At 46.8% G+C, this 21,227-nt stretch overlaps 1 protein-coding gene across 7 annotated transcripts in view; it reads left to right on the top strand.

Moving 5' to 3' along the window:
* The first annotated feature begins 2,425 nt into the window (after nucleotides 1-2,425).
* Nucleotides 2,426-21,227, top strand: part of WDR19 (WD repeat domain 19) — a 104,340-nt gene continuing 85,538 nt past the window's right edge. For 3 of the 7 annotated variants that reach the window (XM_039541730.1, XM_039541725.1, XM_039541727.1), the window contains exons 1-4: nucleotides 2,426-2,558; nucleotides 10,121-10,212; nucleotides 12,361-12,426; nucleotides 19,699-19,824. In XM_039541730.1, the coding sequence (XP_039397664.1) occupies nucleotides 2,553-2,558; nucleotides 10,121-10,212; nucleotides 12,361-12,426; nucleotides 19,699-19,824 (290 nt within the window). In that variant the 5' untranslated portion in view covers nucleotides 2,426-2,552. Of the gene's footprint in view, nucleotides 2,559-2,757; nucleotides 2,809-3,066; nucleotides 3,144-3,178; nucleotides 3,348-10,120; nucleotides 10,213-12,360; nucleotides 12,427-19,698; nucleotides 19,825-21,227 lie in introns of those variants that run through there. The other 4 variants (XM_039541731.1, XM_039541726.1, XM_039541732.1 and 1 more) reach the window with 4 other exon arrangements.

Here is a 21,227-nt window from a genome sequence, read left to right as displayed (position 1 = left end):
TTCCAAGAATGTATTGGGGGGCCACGACTTGTTTCAGAAAGTGGAGGAAGTAACCAGGGGGACAGACATTTTAGACTTGATTCTAATTAACAGGGAGGAATTGGTTGCAAATCTGAAGGTGGAAGGCATTTTGAAAGTGATCATGAAATGATAGACTTCATGATTCTAAGAAAAGGAAGGAGTGAGAAAATCGGAATAAGGTCAGTGGATTTCCAAAAAGCAGGCTTTTACAAACTTGGAACTGGTAAGTAAGGTCCGATGGAAAGGATTGCCCCACCCAGAACCCTCTCAACCCACACCTGGATCCCCACACACACACACACACACATACGAAGCCCCTCCACCCACACATCCTTCTGGGCTGAACCTGCCTGCCCACACCTGGTACAGTTAGAAGGGCAGGGCTCTGGGATGTTTCTGGGGCAGGCCTGGTATTGTGCTGTCAGGGTTGGGTGCAGCCTCACTGCTGAGTCCATATCCTGGGCGGGAGGGGGAGCTGGACCATGATCACAGGCCTCTGTGCAGCCAGTGACTTGTGCTTCCCAATACCATGCTGGACCCTCCACATTTATTTGAAAAATAAAATTTCAGAATTTTAAAATATTATGCACAGAAGTTTTAATTTTTTGGAACAGAATGCCCACAGGAGTAAGGGGATAAGGAGTCAGTTGATCAGGGCTGCACAGAGGTTTTAGAGGGTCTAGACCACAATGTGAAACTAAGATGACCTCCCCCCCCACCCAACAATGTAACAACAAAGGAAAGCTGGAGTGAGAATGAGCTTAGACTGCACTCAGCCCAAACCACAGGCTTGACTCCTGCCCCAGGACCATATATGTAGTTTGACTTCTATATTTGGGTGGGCAGCTCTACTCAGGCCAATGGGGCTGCACGGGGGGCAAATTCTGCACCTGCCTGCTGTTTGCAATTGGGGGGGACAACACCTCCCTGACCTCCCCCTCAAACTACACCCATGCTGGGGGTGGACCTTGCTCCCCACTTTGGCTGTTGTGACTGAGCAAAGAGGAGGGGGTGGGTGGATGCAGCACCACTCAGGTTTGGGGGGCCTCTCTTGGCCCCCTAGCCCTGCAGCTGCCACAGGGGGATAAGTCACACACCAGGAGCAAAGCGCAGAGCCCTAAAACCAAATAATTGTTTACATTCTCTGTTCCTGCTTCAACCTGAAGAAGTTGTACAAGGCTATGCCTACACTAGGGGCCTTACAGCAGCACAGCTGTACCCTACACTTGTGCCGCTGTAAGGTCTCCCATGTAGCTGCTCTTTGCCTGCAGGAGAGCATGTAGGTCACTCAGCTGCCATGGTCAACATAGAACATGCTTGGCTTTCAAGCAGACATGCCACACCCATGAAAAAAATGAAGAAATTAGGCTTTTTATTTGGCTTGTGAGTTGCTTTTTTGGCTTGTAGCTTGTTGCCTTTTTTTTTTAAATCAGTTCCCTGCAAGGAGGAAGCAAGCAGGGGTGAGGCAGGGGAGAGAGTCAAGGGTGCACAGTGGGCCCACCACAGTCCCAGGCTGCACGCCGAGGGGATCTAGTCACATACGGTGTTGGGTTCTTAAAGACTGGCTTGTTTTGGCCTCGTTTTGAAATGGGATTAGCTTGATTTTTGGTTTATTGTGAACATTGGGGTGCTTATTTACCACTGAAAGTTGGCAACGGTGCTTTAAGGCAATCGCAGTCACGTTCAGAGGCAGTAGACAGCAAGAGCAGCAGCCCTAGATCTTGTACTGTCTGCAACTCTTGTTGCAGCTGTAACCCTCTGCCACCCCTGCTGCGATCTGTCTGGTTTATACTGTAAGCGCCTCAGGGCTGTGGCTTGCCAACGGCATTTGTAACGTGACACGCACACCGGGCCTGCAGGAACAAACGATGGGGGAATGGCGGCGGCGGCCGAGGGTGGGGAGCCAGCGGGCAGAGCATCCGCCCCACGAGCCTGCCCCCTTGTCTCACGCAGGCTGAGGCCACTGGCTTGCGGGGTGGCCCCGTTACTCTAGAGAAGCGCGGCTGCCCCTGCGGCTCCAGGAACGCGTGACTGAGGCGGGGATCAGCTCCCAGGCCCCACACTAAGGCCGGTGGGGCCCCAACAAGCCCGACTCGGCCGCTGCCCCCAACTGCCAGGGAGACACTCCCGGAAAGCGGCCGCTGACAAGCCAGGCTCCAGCAGCGCAGCACAGTCCCCCTGCCGCTGGGCCCGGCTGCATTCCCCCTGCCAGCGTGACGGGCGCTGGCGCCCGGCTCCATCCTGAGTCCTGCTGTTCCCTCGGCTTTCCACCTCCTCCCGCCCCCAGCGGCTCGCTCACTTGGCGGGCTCGGAAGCCGCTGGCGGCTGCCGCACTCAGATCGGATTCGAGCTGAGCCCCGCCTCCTCGCTGTGATTGGTCGTGGCGCCAGAGGCTCTTCCCTTGGCTCCCGCCCCCCAGATCTCCTGGGTGACAGGGACGCTGTTAGCCGGAGGGGCCGCGCTCCCCCCTGCCCTCGGAGTGGCAGCGCATGCGCACATGAAATATTGACTCGGGAGGCCCTGGCGAGAAGATGAAGGTAAAGTTAAAAAATGCCGTTATTGGGGCAGGGGTGGGGCTCACTGGGGACCGGGCGCCCTCCAGCTGCCTGAGCTGCTCTGGCGTGGGGGCAGTAGGCAGCTGTGGAGGCTGAGGGGCCTGCAGCGCTTGGACGCCCTACCCCGGCGGGGGCTGCGGCGCGTGGGAGGCAGAGCGGGGTGACCCGGGGCAGACGTGGGAGCGGGGCGGCCTCGCGGGCACGCTGACGTGCCCTGCCCTGGAGGGCAGCGGTGAGCCGAGGGGCGGGGGCTGCTGCAGAGCAGCGGGGGAGGGAGAGTCGCTGGGCGGGCGGGGTGAGCGGCAAAGGGGGCTGATGGGGGCTCGCTCCTGCAGGGGGCAGCAGGCAATGGCGGCCCGCTCTGCTGCGTGGGACGTTAGGGAACGGCCTGGGAGGGAGCGCAAGAGGGGCGCTCCGGCCCCGGGCCTCTCCCACAGGCAGGGACGCTGCAGAGGAAGCTGCAAGAAACCCTGAAGTGGGTAGAAAGGGAATAACCTGCCCAGCGGCGGGGAATCTTCTTCCTGAACCCCAACTGTGCAGGTCTAGCCTCTGCCCTGTAGCATGAGGGTATTTATCACTTCCAAACCTGGCCGGAGGGTTGTAGGGTTGTTTTTAGTCTTATCCAGTTTAAATGGACGCTCTCAGTAGCCAAATAAATGCCCAGTCCTGCTAAGTGCTGGGACCCAGTGACATCCTGTGGCAATGAATTCCACAGACTAATTTGCTGACTCAATTTCAGTGAAGATTTGCGTGTTGCTGTGTTGAGAAAGGGTAAATAGGGGACGCCAAATCTCCTGTATATATTCTAGATTATGATTGTGTATTGGTTAATTTAAAGTTGGCTGCTCGCATGACCGAGGGCTGAAAGATCACAAAGGCCTGGAATTTGCCCACAACCCCACTAATATTTTTCCCTTACTAGTTTTTTAAATGTGGCTTATCAAATTAATCTTCCATGTCAGTGTTTGTTCTAGCAGCAGAATATATGCTATATAGACATCAGCTGTGCTGTAGAGCTTGTTTTTAATTTTTTTAAAACTAGAATTCAAATGTAGTGCATAGATTGCATAACTTTATTGGTAAGGCTATGTTTTAGTCTTGGGTATTTTTAGTAAAAGTCATGGACAGGTCACGGGCAGTAAACAAAAATTCACAGCCTGTGACCTGTCCATGACTTGTAACCCCTGACTAAATCTTGGAGAGGGGAGTGACCCGAAGGGGCCGCAGGTGCTCTGGGTGGGGAGGGTTGGCGGGGCTGGCAGGCTCTCCATCCGGCTCTGACCAGCATGTCCCTGCAGCTCCTAGGGGCAGGGAATGCCAGGCGGCTCCGTGTGCTGCCCCTGCCATGAGCTCCAGCTCCATAGCTCCCATTGGCTGGGGACTGCAGCCAATGGGAGCTGCAGGGGCATCATCTGTGGGTGCGGGCAGTGCATGGAGCCACCTAGCCCCTCTATCTAGGGGCTGCAGGGACATGCCAGCCACTTCCAGGGAGCGCTCCCTCCCCTCCCCGAAGTAAGCGCTGCCCCAAGCCCTGAGGCCCCTCCCACACCCAAACTGCCCCAGCAGCGGCCACTGCAGAAGTCACGGAATCTGTGACTTCCCTGAAACTTCATGAGAGAAACTTCATGAGAGACACGCAACTTTACTTATCGGTTATCTTAGAACAAGTCTGGTCTGTCTTATCTAGATACCTTAGATACTTGGTCTCCATCACTAGAGTGTCTGAGCACCTCACCATCTCTAGTGTATTTATTCTCTCAACAGCCCCGTGAAGTAGGTTATACTGTTATTTTCATTTTACAGATGGAAAATTGAGGCACAGAGAGGCTTAGGGAACATCTACACTGCATAGTAACAGTGCTGGCAGTTACAGTGTTGGTCAGAAAGCACAAAAGGAAAACCAGTGTTGTGTGTTCATACTGACAGCTGCCTGCGCATAAGTGTGTTCACACTTGCGGCATTTGCAGCGCTATTCAAAGTGATGCACTCTGGGCAGCTATCCCACCAAGCACCTCTTTCTCTTTTGCCACTAAGACTTGTGGGAAGGCGGAGGGGGTCGCGGGGCATCTTGGGTCCCCATGATGCATTGCTTCGCATCCTATCAGTCCCTGTGCTTCTGTCTGCATTTGGCGCCATCTTTCAACGGTTTGTGTACTGTGCACCCTGCCTCTTAAGGGCTGCAGGAATGGATCCTGAACTGCTGACCAGTATGCTGCTCGCTCTGACCAACATGTCACAAATGGCAGTGGAGTTATTCCTTAAACTACAAAGGCAAGAGTAGTGCGACATTGATCTTGTCACACGTAGTAGCTATGACACGAGATTGCTTGTGGCAGTCACGGAGGTGCTGACCACAGTGGAATGCCACTTTTGGGCTTGGGAAACAAGCACTGAGTAATGGGATCACATCATGATGCATGTCGGGGATGATGAGCAGTGGCTGCAGAACTTTCAGATGAGGAAAGCCACATTCATGGGACTGTGTGATGAGCTCTCCCCAGCCCTGCGGCACAAGGACTCGAGAATGAGAGCTGCCCTGTCACTGGAAAAGCGCATGGCAATTGCACTGTGGAAGCTGGCTACTCCAGACTGCTACCGATTGGTTGCTAACCAGTTCGGAGTGGGAAAGTCGACCGTTGGAGTCATGTTGATGGAAATGTGCAGGGCCATTAATAGCATCCTGCTCCAAAAGACTGTGACTCTGGGCAACGTGCATGACATTGTGGATGGCTTTCCACAAATGGGCTTCCCTAACTGCAGAGGGGCGATAGATGGCACACACATTCCAATTCAGGCACCAGACCACCTACCCACTGAGTACATTAATTGGAAGGGGTATTTCTAAATGGTTCTCCAGGCGCTTGTGGATCACCATGGGCGTTTCACAGAGATTAACGCAGGCTGGTCTGGAAAGGTCCTTGATGCATGCATCTTTCGCAACACTGGACTGTTCAAGAAGCTGCAAGCAGGGACTTTCTTCCCGGACCAGAAGATCGCCGTAGGGGAAGTCGAAATGCCCATTGTGATCCTGGGAGACCCCCCACCCCACCCCGTAATGCCATGGCTTATGAAGCTGTACATGGGGCAACTTGACAGCAGCAAGGAGTGGTTCAACAACAGGCTGAGCAAGTGCAGAATGTCTGTTGAGTGTGCATTTGGCCATTTAAAAGCCCGCTGGCAATGCCTTTATGGAAAGCTGGACATGGCTGATGACAATATTCCTATGCTTATAGCCGTGTGCTGTATACTCCATAATATTTGTGAAGGGTGAAAGCTTCACTCAGCGCTGGACCACAGAGTCTCAGCATCTGGAGGCTGAGTTTGAGCATCCAGAGACCAGGGCTACTAGAGAGGCACAGCACAGGGCCATAAGGATCAGGGATGCCTTGAGGCAGCAATTTGAAGTTGAAAGCCACTAATATTTGTTGCTGTGCTCGGGAGTGCAGTGCTTGTAATGCTAGGAGGTGATTGGTGCACATGATGCAAGAAGGGGCCTTAACATAATTGTATGTTGCTTTGCAGTGCTCTTTTTGCTTTCACTTAATACGGGATGGCCAACCTGAACCTGACAAGGAGCTAGAATTTACCAATGTAGATTGCCAAAGAGCCACAGTAATATGTACTGATTGTGTGACTTAATAGAATAAAGATTGCTCTCAAACAAACACAATTGTTTTATTAAAAGACAACAACCAGAGGAGAGAGTCAAAACAAAAAAAATTCATCAATGGGAGGGGGGATGGGGGAGGAGAAGGTCTCAAGAGGAGGAGGGGTCCCAGGACAGCTACAGATTTGTGTAAGTAAGGGATCATACCCAACCTTCTCCTTTGGAGTACAATGCAGCGGGTGCTGTACTTCAGCAGGGCCAAACTGCAGAGGGATGGATGTTGAGTGCAGTGGGTAGGGAGAGTCCCCAGTGCTGGACTGTGAGGAGGGAGGAGTGGAATGCTGCAGAGAGTGGAGCCAGGAGGTTGATAAGAGTGTGTTGGTGGTGTGTGTGCGTGGAGGGGAGGAAATGTATGGGAAAGAGTTTTGTGATAGTGGCTGCAGGGGAGGGCGGGCGCGGAAGTGCTCAGTTTGAGGAGTTAGTATCACCTGGAGCATGTCCACTTGGCACTCGATAACATTTAAGAGCTACTCCGTGGCTTCTTTCTGGTGAGGGAGTCTATCAACAGCCTGTTCCACTGCTAGGCCAAGGCATGCGGTGTGGAATAAGCCTGCTTTCTCCAACCCTGCATTCTCTCTGATTCAGCAATTGCCAAAATTAGATCCACTTACCAGGGGCCTCCTCTCCTGTATGCACTTTACCAAGATCCGACTGCTGTGACTAGCTAGGCTCCTCAGGGGTAGAAAAGAGCTCCTGACTGCATGCATCGTCTGGCCTCCAAGTCATCCTCTGCCTCTGGGTCCCCATCCTCCTCTTCGTCCAAGTTTTCCTTCAGGCTCGGTCCACTCTTGACTGGCACGTGAGCCAGCGAAGTATCCACAGGGGCCTTTGCAGTGGAGGTGGGGTCGCCAAGGTGTATCGTGTCCAGCTCTTTGTAGAACTGGCAGCTTGTGGGCGCAGCACGGGAGTGGCGGTTTGCCTCCTGTGCCTTGTTGCAGGTGTTCCGCGGCTCCTTCACTTTTACCCTACACTGGAATGTGTCTCAGTCATGGCCCCTTTCTATCATGCATTGTTAAATCTGTCCATAGATATCATAATTCCTACGGCTGGAGCACAGCTGGGACTGCACAGCCTCCTCTCCCCAAATGCTGATGAGGTCCAGCAGCTCAACATTGCTCCAAGCAGGGGATCGCCTGGTGCATGGAGCAGGCATGGCCACCTGGAAAGATGCCCTGAGGCCACTGCACGCATCACCAAGCAAACTGGAAGGGGACTTTCAAATTTGCAAAGGAATGTATGGGATGGGGATGACGGTTGGTCACCTGAGGGTAGGGCACTAGAGTTCAAACTAATGACCAGAAAAGGTGAGAACAGGCATTGTAGGACACCTCCCGGAGGCCAGACGCAGCGCTGTAATCACCACAGTGTCTACCCTTGCACTGCAGCGCCATAGCCCTGGTGCAGAAAGCGCTACACCTCTCGTTGGGGTGTTTTGAGTATTTTTAGAGCGCTACAACTGTGCCGTTTCTGCGCATTATGTGGCTTCGCAGTGTGTACACCTCGGGAGTTACAACGCAGAAAGCTTTTTTACTGTGCAGAAACTTGCCAGTGTAGACAGTGACTTTCCCAAGGTCACAAAGGACGTCAAACCTGTCCATTTTTTTGAAAGAATGAACTTCAAATGGGAAACTTCCACAGGCCACACGTAGTGTTGCCAGCCTCAAGTGTTCAAAGCTGAGATCTTCTAAAATGATTAATTTTGGGTTGTTTTTCTTTGCCTTTTGATTTCTAAGCCTATAGGGTGCACTTGCTTCATAGTTTCAAGTTTCATAGCTTTTTTTTTTCCCCCTCTTCCAAACACGACAGCTACAAACCAGGGTGGATTGATGTAAATCAAGGTGATTTAAGCGGAAAGCCTCAATTTAAATCATCGATTTTTAAATACCTTTTCCATTTGTACTTCCTTTATTTTCTAAAGAAAGGTACATTTTCATTGGTTTATATAACCATTAAAACATGTTGATTTACAACTAAATAGTGCCTTTACAGTAAATTTGGAATATCTGTTTGCTACCTAGGAGGGTACACTATAACTATACTATAAATTGTATAGCTTAATACTTTCAGATTCTTAATTGTACATTTTTAGTATGTTAGAAAATGATTAAAGATATATTGTTTATTTACTAGATAATTAACTTTTTGCTCATGATTTTTGTCAAGCTGCATTAAGATGGTAACGAATTTAAACATACGAAACAGCATATACATTTATTTTCATTACACAAAACCACATTTAAATTAAATGTTTTGGATACATAAACTTTTCATCAGCACGTTTCATATTTACAACTAAGTGATTTATTAAATAGAGGGATTAACTGTACTCAGTGATTTAAACTGATTATTTCAGGTCAGCCTGGGAAAATTTTCAAATACGCCTAAGTGAAAGTGACGGGAGTGTATGTTCCTAGTCACCCATCTCTTGAAAATGAGACAGTCTCCTGTATTACTTAGGCTGACCTATTGTGCCATATTTATAATGCTTGACATCAAAAGTTAGATTTTCCCCCCAATTCTGTCTTTATATCAGTGATACTCAGACCTCGATGATTCAGGAGCCAAATTAGTAATCAGCATTACCCAAAAGAGCCACAGTACTGTGAATTCATTGTTTCATTTAATATATATTATTCTCACAGCAAAATGATTGAGCAAGTATTGTATCAACTTCACTTGGTTACTAACATGGTAAAAACATCCTGATTGTTCAATAACTTAGATTGGTTAATACACCTCTACCTCGATCAATATATATAGAGGAGCCAAAAATTTTTACCGCGTTATAGGTGAAACCGTGTTATATTGAACTTGCTTTGATCCACCACAGTGCACAGCCCTGGCCCCCCCGGAGCACTGCTTTACTGTGTTATATTCAAATTTGTGTTATATCGGGTGATGTCATCTCGAGGTAGCGGTGTAATTAAATCACACAGTTTTAATATTGTGCTGCAAAGAGCTGCAGGAGACGCATTAAAAAGCCATTGCTTTTCTATATAAAGAAGCCTTTAACTCAGTTTTTGACAGCCTCATTGATTCAGTATAGTTATTTTTATTTAAATGTTTTAAGAGATTACAATTATTTTAACCTTTAATATATTTTTTATTAAATTAAGATTTCATTATAAACAGGTTTTATTTATAAAATGAAAAACATAATTTTTCTAATTTAAATAAAATTAAAAATCCAGTTTAAATAAAATATCCAATTTTTTTATTTTTGTTTTTTTGGAGACAATCTTAGATTTTTATCCACCGTACTAGAAACTTACTTTTTTTAAATGAAAGCTGAGCTTCTTATGTAGTCTCTTAAGTCTAGCAACTATGACTTTAAGAAAATTACCAAATATTGTGAGACTTGTGATAGAATCACAAGAGTTGGCAACACTATCAATATCGCTAAAGAATAAAGTTGTGTGGGTTTACAAATAATCTTTGGATTTTAACACATGCAAGGTGTGAAAAGAAAAGCTAATTTTATTTTACGGTTCAGTTACTTGGTTTAGTTTTGTACTTTTACTTTTCTTACCTAAGTAGCAACAATCAAAAGTGCTATCTTTGCAAAAGTCTGAATTCTCTGACTTAAAATTTAAAAAAAATTGCTAATACAAATGAAAGTACGTTTTCATCTTAGGTTTTCAAGGTTGAACTTTTTCAACACCAGATCGGAAGTGTATCTAATGAAAATTCACTTTCCCATGTATAATAAAAGGCCTGCCACAGAATTCTGTCCCTTTTATACATTGTCTATCCTATAGCCTATCTTTCTTTATGTGTACTGAATGTTAGTTATATTTACTAATATGCACTAGGCAGGTTTAATGTTCTCCAATGCTTACCATTTTTAAGTTAGTAATTCCCCTTTTTCTTCCCTCAGCGAGTATTTACTCTATTAGAAAAGGCTTTGCTTGGTTCCCCTGTGCAGTTCATCTGGCAGAAAACTTTAGGAAACTTCCTTGCTGTGACAGGGTAAGATAAGAATTTAAATATTATTAAAATGTATGTAGAGGTAATTGAGTTATTTTCACCATTTTGTTAATGTATATTCACTATCACAGCATATGTCACAGTTCCTGAGGTAACTTGCATCTCTGACCCCTTTTTGGCCTTCTTGAGGGCACCCCACTTAGGTCTCAGGCTTCTCAGCTGTCTCCATAGAGTCCTGCAACTCTCCACCTCTAGACCAGGGAGTTAGGCTGCAATTCTTTCTGTAATTCACTGTGATTACCACAGTAGATCTGAATTCAGTTCAGCACCTATGGTCCTATTCTTTCAAGGGCAATGACACGGTTAATTAGTGACCAACCAGCCAATGATAGGGTTAACCATTGACCAGCTGCACTTTATAGTTTTCATTTCTTTGTTTGTCAAGTTTTCTAAAGTAGGTCAAACTAGTATAGATGTGGCAGAATTCAATTTTTTTTTTTGTAATTTAGGCAACTAATATGTATTTTTCCTTTTAAGATTTTTGTTTTATTTTTAACAATTTTAATTTTTACAATCCCTGGAAACTAAGGGGGAGGGCAGGAGAAGGTTAGGTTAGCATTAGGGTAGCATTAATATTGGGGCTCCAAGAGGTTCCCAGGACTGGCAACATGGCTGCAAGGGCACCCTGCACAGCTGAGGGATCCAAGACACCTATATAAAAGATGCCAGAGAGGCTGTCATCCTCAGCAGGTGTAGCAAGGACTCCAAGGAGAAGGATGAGCCCCTGGACACAGAGGGAGGCCACCCTGCTGCTGAACAATTCCATCCGAGGGACGACTCCTAGGTTTCTGGTGGGTGGGTGGGTGAGTGCAGCTGCTCTGTCATGGCCCCAGAGGATTCTCTGCAGGGCCTGTGACACTTGATTCCTGCAGGTGCAAGGTGCGGGGAAGTTTGCGGTCCTGGCAGGGCAGAGCAGAGACTCCTCTCCAGAGTTATGAGGAAGAGGACAAGCCCCTAGCCTGAGGCCACCCCACTGCCAAATGGCTCCTGCCCAGGGACAGAGCTCCCCCCAGTACATCATCCTTGCGGTACTAGCTCAGGGTCTCTGCTCTGCCCTGCCCATCCAGGACTGCAGCCTTCTCCACAGCTTGCACCAGCAGGAACCAAGTGTCACAGGCCCTGTGGTAGCATAGTGAGCCCTCTGCCACCACAATGTCATGGCCTCACTCCTGTGACAGAAGGGCTTCCCAGGGCTTCCTGTGCTACTGCAGGGCCAGTGACATTGGATCCCTGTAGACGCAAGATGTGGGGAAGGCTGCAGTTCTGGCAGGGCATGCAGAGCAGAGACCCTTTGCCTAAAACTGTAAGACAAGCCCCTGGCCACAGGGGAGGCTACCCTGCTGCTGAATGGCTTCTGCCTAGGGATGGCTCCCGCACTCCCAGCTTTTGAGTGAGAAAGCTATGACAGTGGGGTTGCCTGCCCTGCCTGAGATACCTGCAGAGACAAGGTGCACAGGGTGGGGGTTTTTTTGGTTGGTTGGGTTTTTTTGGTCAAATTTCAGTGTGTCAGCTGAAATCGATGTTTACATCTATCAAATTCAATCGAATCCTACTACAGCTGTGTACATGCAGTTTCTGTCAGGGGCAGAGTCTCCTCCAGACTTGCTACCTGCCTAGGAATTTGCATTAATTACCTCCCAGTAATTTAGTTCTTGTAGGAAACCCTGTAACTCCCCTATGGAGCCAGAATACAATCCTTAGCCCATAAACACACATATAAGACTTATAAAGCCGATACAATAACTTTTTTTTATTCCATGTGTCCATAATATCTTTTATTGGACTACCTTCTGTTGGTGAGAGAGGCACGCTGTATATTTCCTAGACCTAAAAAAGAGCTCTATGTAAGCTTGAAAGCTTGCCTGGCTCACCAGCAGAAGTTGATCCAATAAAAGACATTACCTCTCCGATCTTGTCTCGCTAATATCTTGGGACCCGCATGGCTACAACAACACTGCATATATCCATTATATCTGTCACAGTAAGTACCTATCCCCTGGAAATATCAATAGATAAAACTCATGAGCCATATCAACGTGGCATGAAAGATTAATGGAAAAAGTTTTTATGAAATCTCTAAGGGTATTTGCAAATGTACAAAAAGACTGAATTCATCTTCTGTGTTTTTAGAGCTGATCACACTGTAAAAATCTTTGATCGTCATGGTCAGAAGAGAAATGAAATTAACTTACCCAGGTAAGAACTAACAAGGGTTTGGCACATTCTTAAACAAAAAAAATCACATACTTTTAATGGCACATGCATACATATAAGTAATCTGTGGAAGATGCATAAGTAATCTGTGGAAGATGCATAAGTAATCTGAAGCAAAACTGAATTCATAATACAATAGCCATGAAAAATCAGGAAAAAATTATATATATCCTTATATGTAAAACATTCTTTAACTATACTTTTAATCAAAACAAGGGTAGAGATCATTTTAACCAGAATTTTAGGACCCCACATAAATAGTTCATTGCTAAAATATATAAATGTATAACAAAAGTGACAGGCTAAAAAGATTTAAAATACCAAAAAACCTTATTTCAAGTCCAAACTTCATCTCAAAAACTGTATAAAAGTACTTTCTTCACCTCAGTTCTGTCTCACGCCATCTACTCATGTTATGTCAACAACCCAAAACTGTTATCTTATTTATTTTCTATAGCATTATAGTCTAGTTCCATTTTAATTAAGGTGGTCTCTTGCCCTCTGTATAGCTTCCCCTTCCTCCAAATGTTTCCAAGTACCTAGAAAACTTTATCTCTTCTTTGCATTGTCTTTTCATCCATGCATTGAGACCTTGAAGTTCCCTCTGCCTGTTTATGGAACTCAAAGCACTTCAGAAAAAGCTACCACTGATGCCCTGGACCTATGCCTTCTATCTAGTATTCTAAATTTAGCTTCCAGGACCTCTCCCCTATATCTCTCTACATCATAGGTACCAATACATACCACAACCACAGGCTCTTCCCCAGTGCTCGCCAGTAGTTTGGTTAGATATCTCATGATGTCTGCCACCTTTACACCTGATAGTGAAGTCACCAAGCTGTTCTGATGGTCACCAACTGTCTACATTTCTCATAATCAGTCTCCTGTCACCCACAATCAGTCTTTGGGTATGTCTACACTGCAAAATAACTTCTGCGGTAGCAGTCTGTGCCTGCGTCAGCTGACTCAGATTTGTGCTTCAGGGCTAAAAATAGCAGTGTACATTCCCGCTCAGCCTGAATCCCAGGCTCTGAGACCCTCTCCCCCTTCCCAGGTTTCAGAGCCCAGGGTTCAGGCCAAGTGGGAACATCTACACTGCAATTTTTAGCACCGTAGTGCAAGTCCAAGTTGACCTGAGCTCTGAGACTTGCTGCTACATTTGTTGGTGGTGGTGTTTTTTTGTTGGTGGTGTTTTTTCCTGCAGTAGAGAGGTATCTCTTCTCTCCCCACTGTAATTCAGTCCCCTGGAATGACCTCCTCAGTACATGAGGAGCTGTCGGTCTCCACTATTTCAGTCGGAAGGAGAGTCCCATCTAAGGAATTATGTTCCTCCATTTCACCTTGGTGTCCCTTCCACCATGAATCTGGCTTCCTCAGTTGGACGAATGGGGAAGTCAGTTCTGAGGTGAGCCTACTCCAGTGTCCCTATATGCAGAGTCTCTAAACAGTTCCATCTGTTTCTGCTCTTCCAACTCAACAGCTCTGTCCTCAGGATGCTGTACACGGGCTCTGATAGCCATGAGCTGCTTGTGTTGGGTGTGTATGTACACCACTTGGCTACAAAGCAAATAGTCATTCATACATTTTGCACTCTGCAGCAAATTGGTTAGTGCCCTCCCTGGCTAGTTTGCTGCTGATTTACCTTCATAGCTAGACTGAGTTTTTTAAATTAATTTCTAATCAGAGTTAACTTTGTTGTGGTCTGTTAATTATTCAAGGAAAAGGTTTTATTATTATTCAGATTTTAATTCCTCAGGCTGCCAGGTGATGACAGTTCAGTTTAGAGCTTTCTTGCCCTTTGTGACTGACTACCACTCAGTCCAAGCTTCCTTGTGCTCAGTCACCCTGAGAGGCCCCAGATGATGTCTACACTGCAAAGAAAAACCCATAGCTGGCCCAAGGAAGAATTCACAGAAACCGTGACCTGTCCGTGACTCTTACTAAAAATATCAGGACAAAATAGGGATCTGTGGATCCTGACAGGCCTGAAGGGGGGCATCTGGGCAGGGGCTAGGAGCTGCCTGCAGCAGCTAGGAGCTGAGGGGTACCCCTGTCACTCTGGGGGTTCCCTGCTGCCCATGGGGACTGGGAGCTGTGGGGTGCCCTGGCTCCCATGTCAGCCCGAGCTCAGGAGTTCCCCTGCCGCTGCCTGGGAGTTTGGGAGTTCTCACACCCTTCCGCAACCTCCGTGACTGAGGGTATGTCTACAAAAGCAGCAAAGAATCCTGTGGCACCTTATAGACTAACAGACGTTTTTGCAGCATGAGCTTTCGTGGGTGAATACCCACTTCTTCGGATGCAAGTGGTGGAAATTTCCTGGGGCAGGTATATATAAGCAAGCAAGAAGCAAGCTAGAGATAACGAGGTCAGATCAATCAGGGAGGATGAGGCCCTGTTCTAGCAGTTGAAGTGTGAAAACCAAGGGAGGAGAAACTGGTTCTGTAATTGGCAAGCCATTCACAGTCTTTGTTTAGTCCTGAGCTGATGGTGTCAAATTTGCAGATGAACTGGAGCTCAGCAGTTTCTCTTTGAAGTCTGGTCCTAAAGTTTTTTTGCTGTAGGATGGCCACCTTAAGATCTGCTATAGTGTGGCCAGGGAGGTTGAAGTGTTCTCCTACAGGTTTTTGTATATTGCCATTCCTAATGTCTGATTTGTTTCAGGTTGCTGGATGCTGCTGACAGATGCGGTACTGCACTGCTACACAGCAGCATTCATTTGCCTTTGCAAGATAGCAGAAACGGTTACCAGTCATATTGCACCGTCTGCCATTGTAAATTGGCGATGAGATGACGGTTATCAGTCATTCTGTACCATCTGCTGCTATCATGGGTGCTCCTGGCTGGCCTCGCTGAGGTTGGCTGGGGGCACATAGGCAAAAATGGGAATGACTCCCCAGGTCATTCCCTTCCTATGTTTTGTCTAAAAATAGAGTCAGTCCAGCCTAGAATATGGGGCAAGTGTACTAGAGAACGAGAGAGCACAGCCGCTCTGTGTCAGAGCCCCAGAGATCCCGCAGAAATGATGAGCTGCATGCCGTTCTGCACCATCTGCAGGGAATGACCAGGAGTCATTCCTATTTTTACCCAGGCGCCCCCGGCAGATCTCACTGAGGCCAGCCAGGAGCACTCACAGGATGACGACGAGGACGGACACCAGTCCTTTTGTACCGTACCATCTGCCACCGGGGAGGGGAGGGGACAGGATGCTGCTGTTTAGCGCTGCAGTACCCCGTCTACCAGCAGCATCCAGTAGACATAGGGTGACATTGAAAAAAGGCGAGAAACGATTTTTTTCCCTTTTCTTTCGGGGGGGGGAGGGTGTAAATTGACGACATACACCCTGAAACACCCGGGAAAATCTTTTTGACCCTTCAGGCATTTGGAGCCCAGCCAAGACTGCAAATGCTTTCCGGAGACTGCGGGGACTGTGGGATAGCTGGAGTCCTCAGTACCCTCTCCCTCCATCCATGAGCGTCCATTCGATTCTTTGGCTTTCAGTTACGCTTCTCACGCAGCACTGTGCTGAGTCCCTGCTGTGGTCTCTGTCATAGCCTTATTGATGATTAGCTCAGTCTCCTGAAGTCTGGTTTCAAAGAACTAGTATTACACCTACCTCAAGGCTAACTCTAGGCCTATGTCTACTCTGCATCGCTTACAGCAGCATAGCTGTGCCGCTAAAGCCTTGCTGCTGTAAGGCACACAATGTAGGTGCTCTTTGTTGACAGGAGAAAGCTCTCCTGCCGACAAAATAAACCCGCTCCCAACGAGGGTTATCGGCGAGGCGTGTCTCACGCCGACAAAGCATTGTCCACATGGGCACTTTTTATCAGTAAAACTTTTGTTGGTCAAGGAGGTTTGTTTTTTTTCACACTCCTGAGCCACAAAAGTTTTACTGCTGAAAATGCAGTGTAGACATAGCCTAAATCTGAGTGTCTTTTTAATATTAAACTTGAACCTAATTTAATCTGACTGATTGATTGCTGTAGAAGCAGTTAAATGACAGCAGTTTCAACCAGGGCAATTAGTTGCTGCCCTTAAACCAAACTACAGTTTTTTCCGCCAAGAATAACAACCCAGATTGAGTATAGGTGTCACAGTTACAGGACTAGCTATACATTCCTCTTTCTGGTCTCTCGGAGTATCTCCTCTCAGGTTTCAGATCTCCACCTATTCCAGGGTAGAATTCCACAGTTCTCCCACTCTTACACCAGGCCCTGGGCTACAGTACCATGAGTATTAACTGTGCAAGTCTGACTCTGCTTCTTCTCACCATCATCTTCTTGGGAGTCTGTGACCAGAATAACTCCTTAAAACAAAAGTATTGGGTTTTTTTTCAGCAGGAGCAATTTAGAGGAAAAATTATTTTAAAACAACAAATAGTCTGATGCATGTCTGTCCAACCTAAAGGCTTACCATCCTAAGACTGCCTTTTTTTCAGACACCACAGCAGTTCCTGTGTGCCTGGTTCCCCTGAACAACTCCCCAACAGTTCTCCCCTCACTCTTGAGAATGGTCCTTTATAAGCTCCATAGGCCTTTTGATCTTTTGGTTCCCAGACCTTGGCCCTGCTTGTCAAAACTAGTTATGTAAGTTGGTTGGAGCCAGGAAGTAGACTCTTCAAAGCTAATAGTTCAGGTATTGTCTCTTAACAACCCATAAGTGTTTACCGAAGGGTGTCTTACATTGAGTCATTGTTTCCCTATCAGCTGTTTTTCCTGACAACTGCCCTATTAAACTAAATCAACATATTAATAAGTAAACATCCCAATAACCAGGTCAATTTACAGTATTCAGAAATGATTACAGAGCATCTCCACTTCTGTCATAGAGGGTTCAAGCAAAAGCAAGGACAGTTACCTGAAAGAACCCCCGCTCAGTCCAAATGGTGCTGTGGTCACTCTGACTGTTGCCTTCTAACTCTGTCTGGGACTTCCCCTCTCTTGAGAACTGAGTTCAGAATCCCAAGTTTCTTCTGTTTGAATAGAAGATGTCATAAGCGCCATCTCTTCAATTATATTTCTCATTTTCTCTTGTCTGTTTGTCTTTGTTCTTATATACTATTTTTCTTTTTTGCATTCTTGTGTTTTTCTGCACTCTTGTCTAATAATAATAATAAAAACTCCCAGCTCTTATTTAGTGCTTTTCATTTGTAGATCTCAAAGGAGGTCAGTGTCACTATCCCCGTTTTACAGATAGAGAAACTGAAGCACAGAGAGAGAAGGTGACTTGCCCAAGGTCTCCGAATAGGCCAATGACAGAGCTGGGAATAGAATCCAGATCTCCAGAGTCCCAGTCAAGTGCTGTGTCCCCTAGGTTACACTGCCTCTAGTGTCTTCCCTTCCCATTTATTCCTCCTGCTCACCAGAATGCTGCATGCTGCTGTGGCTGGGGATTGAGACATCCATTGAAGTTTCTTGCAGGAGGCCACATTTACTATCGTGCTAAATTCAGGCAAGTGGGAGAAAAGAAGATAAAAGGTTGAACTTGATGGGTTGCTGATTTAGCCTGCAGCCTGGTATACATAAAGTGCTTCCTATGAGGAGCTACTACGTGAGCAGGAAGGGAAAGCTGGTAGCTTCTCAAGAAGCCACCTCCTGTTTTACTGGAAGCTATACATGTACTTACCCGGAATGCAGAGCAAAAGCACAACTCACATTGGATCTTAGGCTTCAAAACAAATTATTTTTATAAAATTTTATTTTGACTTCTCAGGCAGTCAAACCTCTTGTTTTTTCACTCAACGCACTTGCTACAGCTTTAAATACTATTTTTGCATACCGTACATTTTTTACCAAAGAACAATGGTTGAGAGATAAGGTCCACGGTAGAAGAGTGTAAAAGACAATTTTTCAGACAATTAAAAACCAAAGATATTGACGCATTCATGACAGCAAAAGCTGTGTTCTGCATGTTTTTGCAAAGATTAGACACTGCAGTTTTTACATATTTAATTGACAAATGTCCCTCTGGCAGCCAAACAGTAAGTTCTTTCCCCATACTAGCAGATGGAGTCTAGAACAAATAACCAGATGCCTGCTATACATTATGAGTTGCTTGCCTTTTGATTAGAAATGTGCAAATGGTTAATATAATACCCAGACTCTGTCCAAAATCAGGGCTGGTTCAGGTTTTGTTGTGTTCACACAAATCTACCTTGATGCACGTGCCAGGGCTGCTAACATTTATACAAACACCTGTGTGCCAGAATCCATCCTTTTGTTGTCTTCAGGGATGCAGCTGGGCTCCTGGAACGGAGTGGCTCACTCTGCCCTCTCTGGGACGGTAAGGGATACTGAGGGTGTGTCTACATTGCAGTTAGATGCTGCAGTTAGGCCTGTGCCAGCTGATGTTGGCTCTCAGGGCTCGGGCTGTGGGGCTGTTTTATTGCAGTGAAGACATTCGGGTTTGGGCTGCAGCCTGAGCTCTGGGGCCCTCCCACCTCACAGGTTCCTACAGCCAAAACTCCAGCCTGAGCATGAATGTCTACACCACAATTAAACAGCCCCTTAGCCTGAGTCGGCTGGCACAGGCCAGCGAAGGGTTTTTAATTTCAGAATTACTCCGAGGCCTCTTTCTTCTGCACAGTCTTTGAGGATTTTTTCATTATGATCCATTGTCTCTTCCAGTTCTAATAAGAGCCTTTGGTGCCCAACCCTTCTCTGCACTAGTGCAGCAGGAAAATATACCCAGTGCATAAGCAGAGTTGTTTATAATCCTTAATATATATGTTCCTTCCTCAGTCCTATTTCTCCTATGCTAGAGATCGTGGGGTATGTCTGCCCCCGTGCTCTTTGTGGGAACAGCAACTAGAGCATTTTCCTGTTTCGATGTGGACTTCTGTCCCAAACTTAATACCTTTCTGAGAACTAGGAGGGAGCTGTCCACATCAGGTGGCCTCCAAAAAGCTGTAAGGTTGGGTGACAGCTTGGTGTCCCTTAAAGATGCAGAGTATGTTGGAAGGGGCCCTCTAGCCCTGGGGCCCAGCAAGGGATCAGGGCTCTGAAGCCCCCTTTGGAGGCACAAGTGGTAGGAAGGATTCATAGTCTTGGGTGAGATTAGAGCTGGGGTGCAACTTCTATCTAGAGATTCAGGTTTGTGTAACATGAATGTCTCATCCTGTCTCAGGTTTGTTAGGAGGGGAGGAGCTGGGTCAGGGGCTTTATTTTGACTGTATAATTTTGTCTGGTTTGGACCCTCATAAACTTTTAAAATCCCTAGTAAAATTTATTTTCTTCTTTCTCTCTGTTTCTAAAGCAACTGTGTGGCTATGGACTGGGATAAAGATGGGGACACCTTAGCCATAATTGCTGACAAATCTAGTACCATTTATCTGTGGGATGCCAACACAAACAAAACAAGCCAGGTGGACAGTGGCATGAGGTAAGAAAAATTCTTCTTGTAAAATGTAAAACGCATGTCAAGAATCATACTAGTACAGTATGCCCTTCTTGGTGCTACATCCTAAGCCCATTTGGAAGCTGAAACTAATGCAGAATGCAGCAGCCTGCATCTTAAGTGAGGTATGTTGCCACAAGGACATTCCACTGGTGTTTTGTAGCCTTAATTGGCTAGCTGCAGGTTTCAAGGTAGAGCATTTCTGTAGCATTTCTGCCCTAAATGGCCTTGACCAGTCTACTTGAGATTACCTCTTTTCCCCATGACATGTGCTACTGCCAAAATTGGGATCAATAGAAACACTGGATCTGGAATCCATTCAGTTTAAAACAGAGGTTGCTGCTGGGAAGGCGCTTTCCCTAAGGGTTCCTCAACTTTGGAACTCAATTCCCACACCTGGGTTCTAAAAAGGATGAATCTCTTGACCTTCAAGTATTGAAAGATCTTTGCACTATACAACTTTTGTGGGTAAGGTGTTGCTGAAGGGCAATATCTAATCTTGTTGCTGTAAAGATTAGCTGGTCATTGTTGGTATGTGATAGTTTGCAGCTGGATATTTTTTATGGTATGATTTGTGTTTTTAAAAGAATGTCAAGAGTGCCTAAATCCTGAGAGTGTCTCCATCTATTATTAGTTACATAGCAGTAGCATCCACAATGTGCTAGGTCAGGGGTCGGCAAACTTTTAGCAGTGGTGTGCTGAGTCTTCATGTATACACTCTAATTTAAGGCTTCACGTACCGGTAATACATTTTAACGTTTTTTAGAAGGTCTCTCTATAAGTCTATAATATATAACCAAACTACTGTTATATGTAAAGTAAACAAGGTTTTCAAAATGTTTCAGAAGCTTTATTTAAAATTAAATTAAAATGCAGATCTTAGTTTAGTGTGATCTTTGCCCTTGTTTTTCCTTGCTGAGTTTTCCAATGTCTAGTGGCATGTATTTGGATACTTTAAGCTGCACACAGGCTTCTGAGTGATCAGTTGTTAACTGGCTGGAACTCCAGCTCGGTAGCTGAGGTGAGTGGAGCTGGCGGCTGGTAGGGCTGAGCAGGGCCGGAGGCCTGGACCCTGTCTGGCAGGGGGCCTGCGCTGGAACTCCAACCGGAAGCAAGGTGAGTGCAAGGGGCCAGCAGCCGGAACCCTAGAGCGGCAGTGGGCTGAGCGGGTCAGGCCGCCCAGCTCTGGGGTTTTGGCGGTGGGCTGAGCGTCCACCTGCTCCCGCTCTTGGGGTTTCAGCTGCCGGCTCCTGCCAGCCAGGATCTCAGCCCAGGCCAGCATTGGGCTCTGAGTGGGACTGGCGGCGGGACCCTGGCTGGAAAGGGGCCAGCAGTGGGAACACCAGAGCAGCGCTCAGCCCGCCCCACTCTGGGGTTTCGGCCGCCGG

This window comes from Mauremys reevesii, linkage group 5, assembly GCF_016161935.1.
Source record: "Mauremys reevesii isolate NIE-2019 linkage group 5, ASM1616193v1, whole genome shotgun sequence".
NCBI classification, from domain to species: domain Eukaryota; kingdom Metazoa; phylum Chordata; order Testudines; family Geoemydidae; genus Mauremys; species Mauremys reevesii.
The sequence above is the reverse complement of the archived record's forward strand: the minus strand, read 5'-3'. Positions and strand labels throughout refer to the sequence as shown.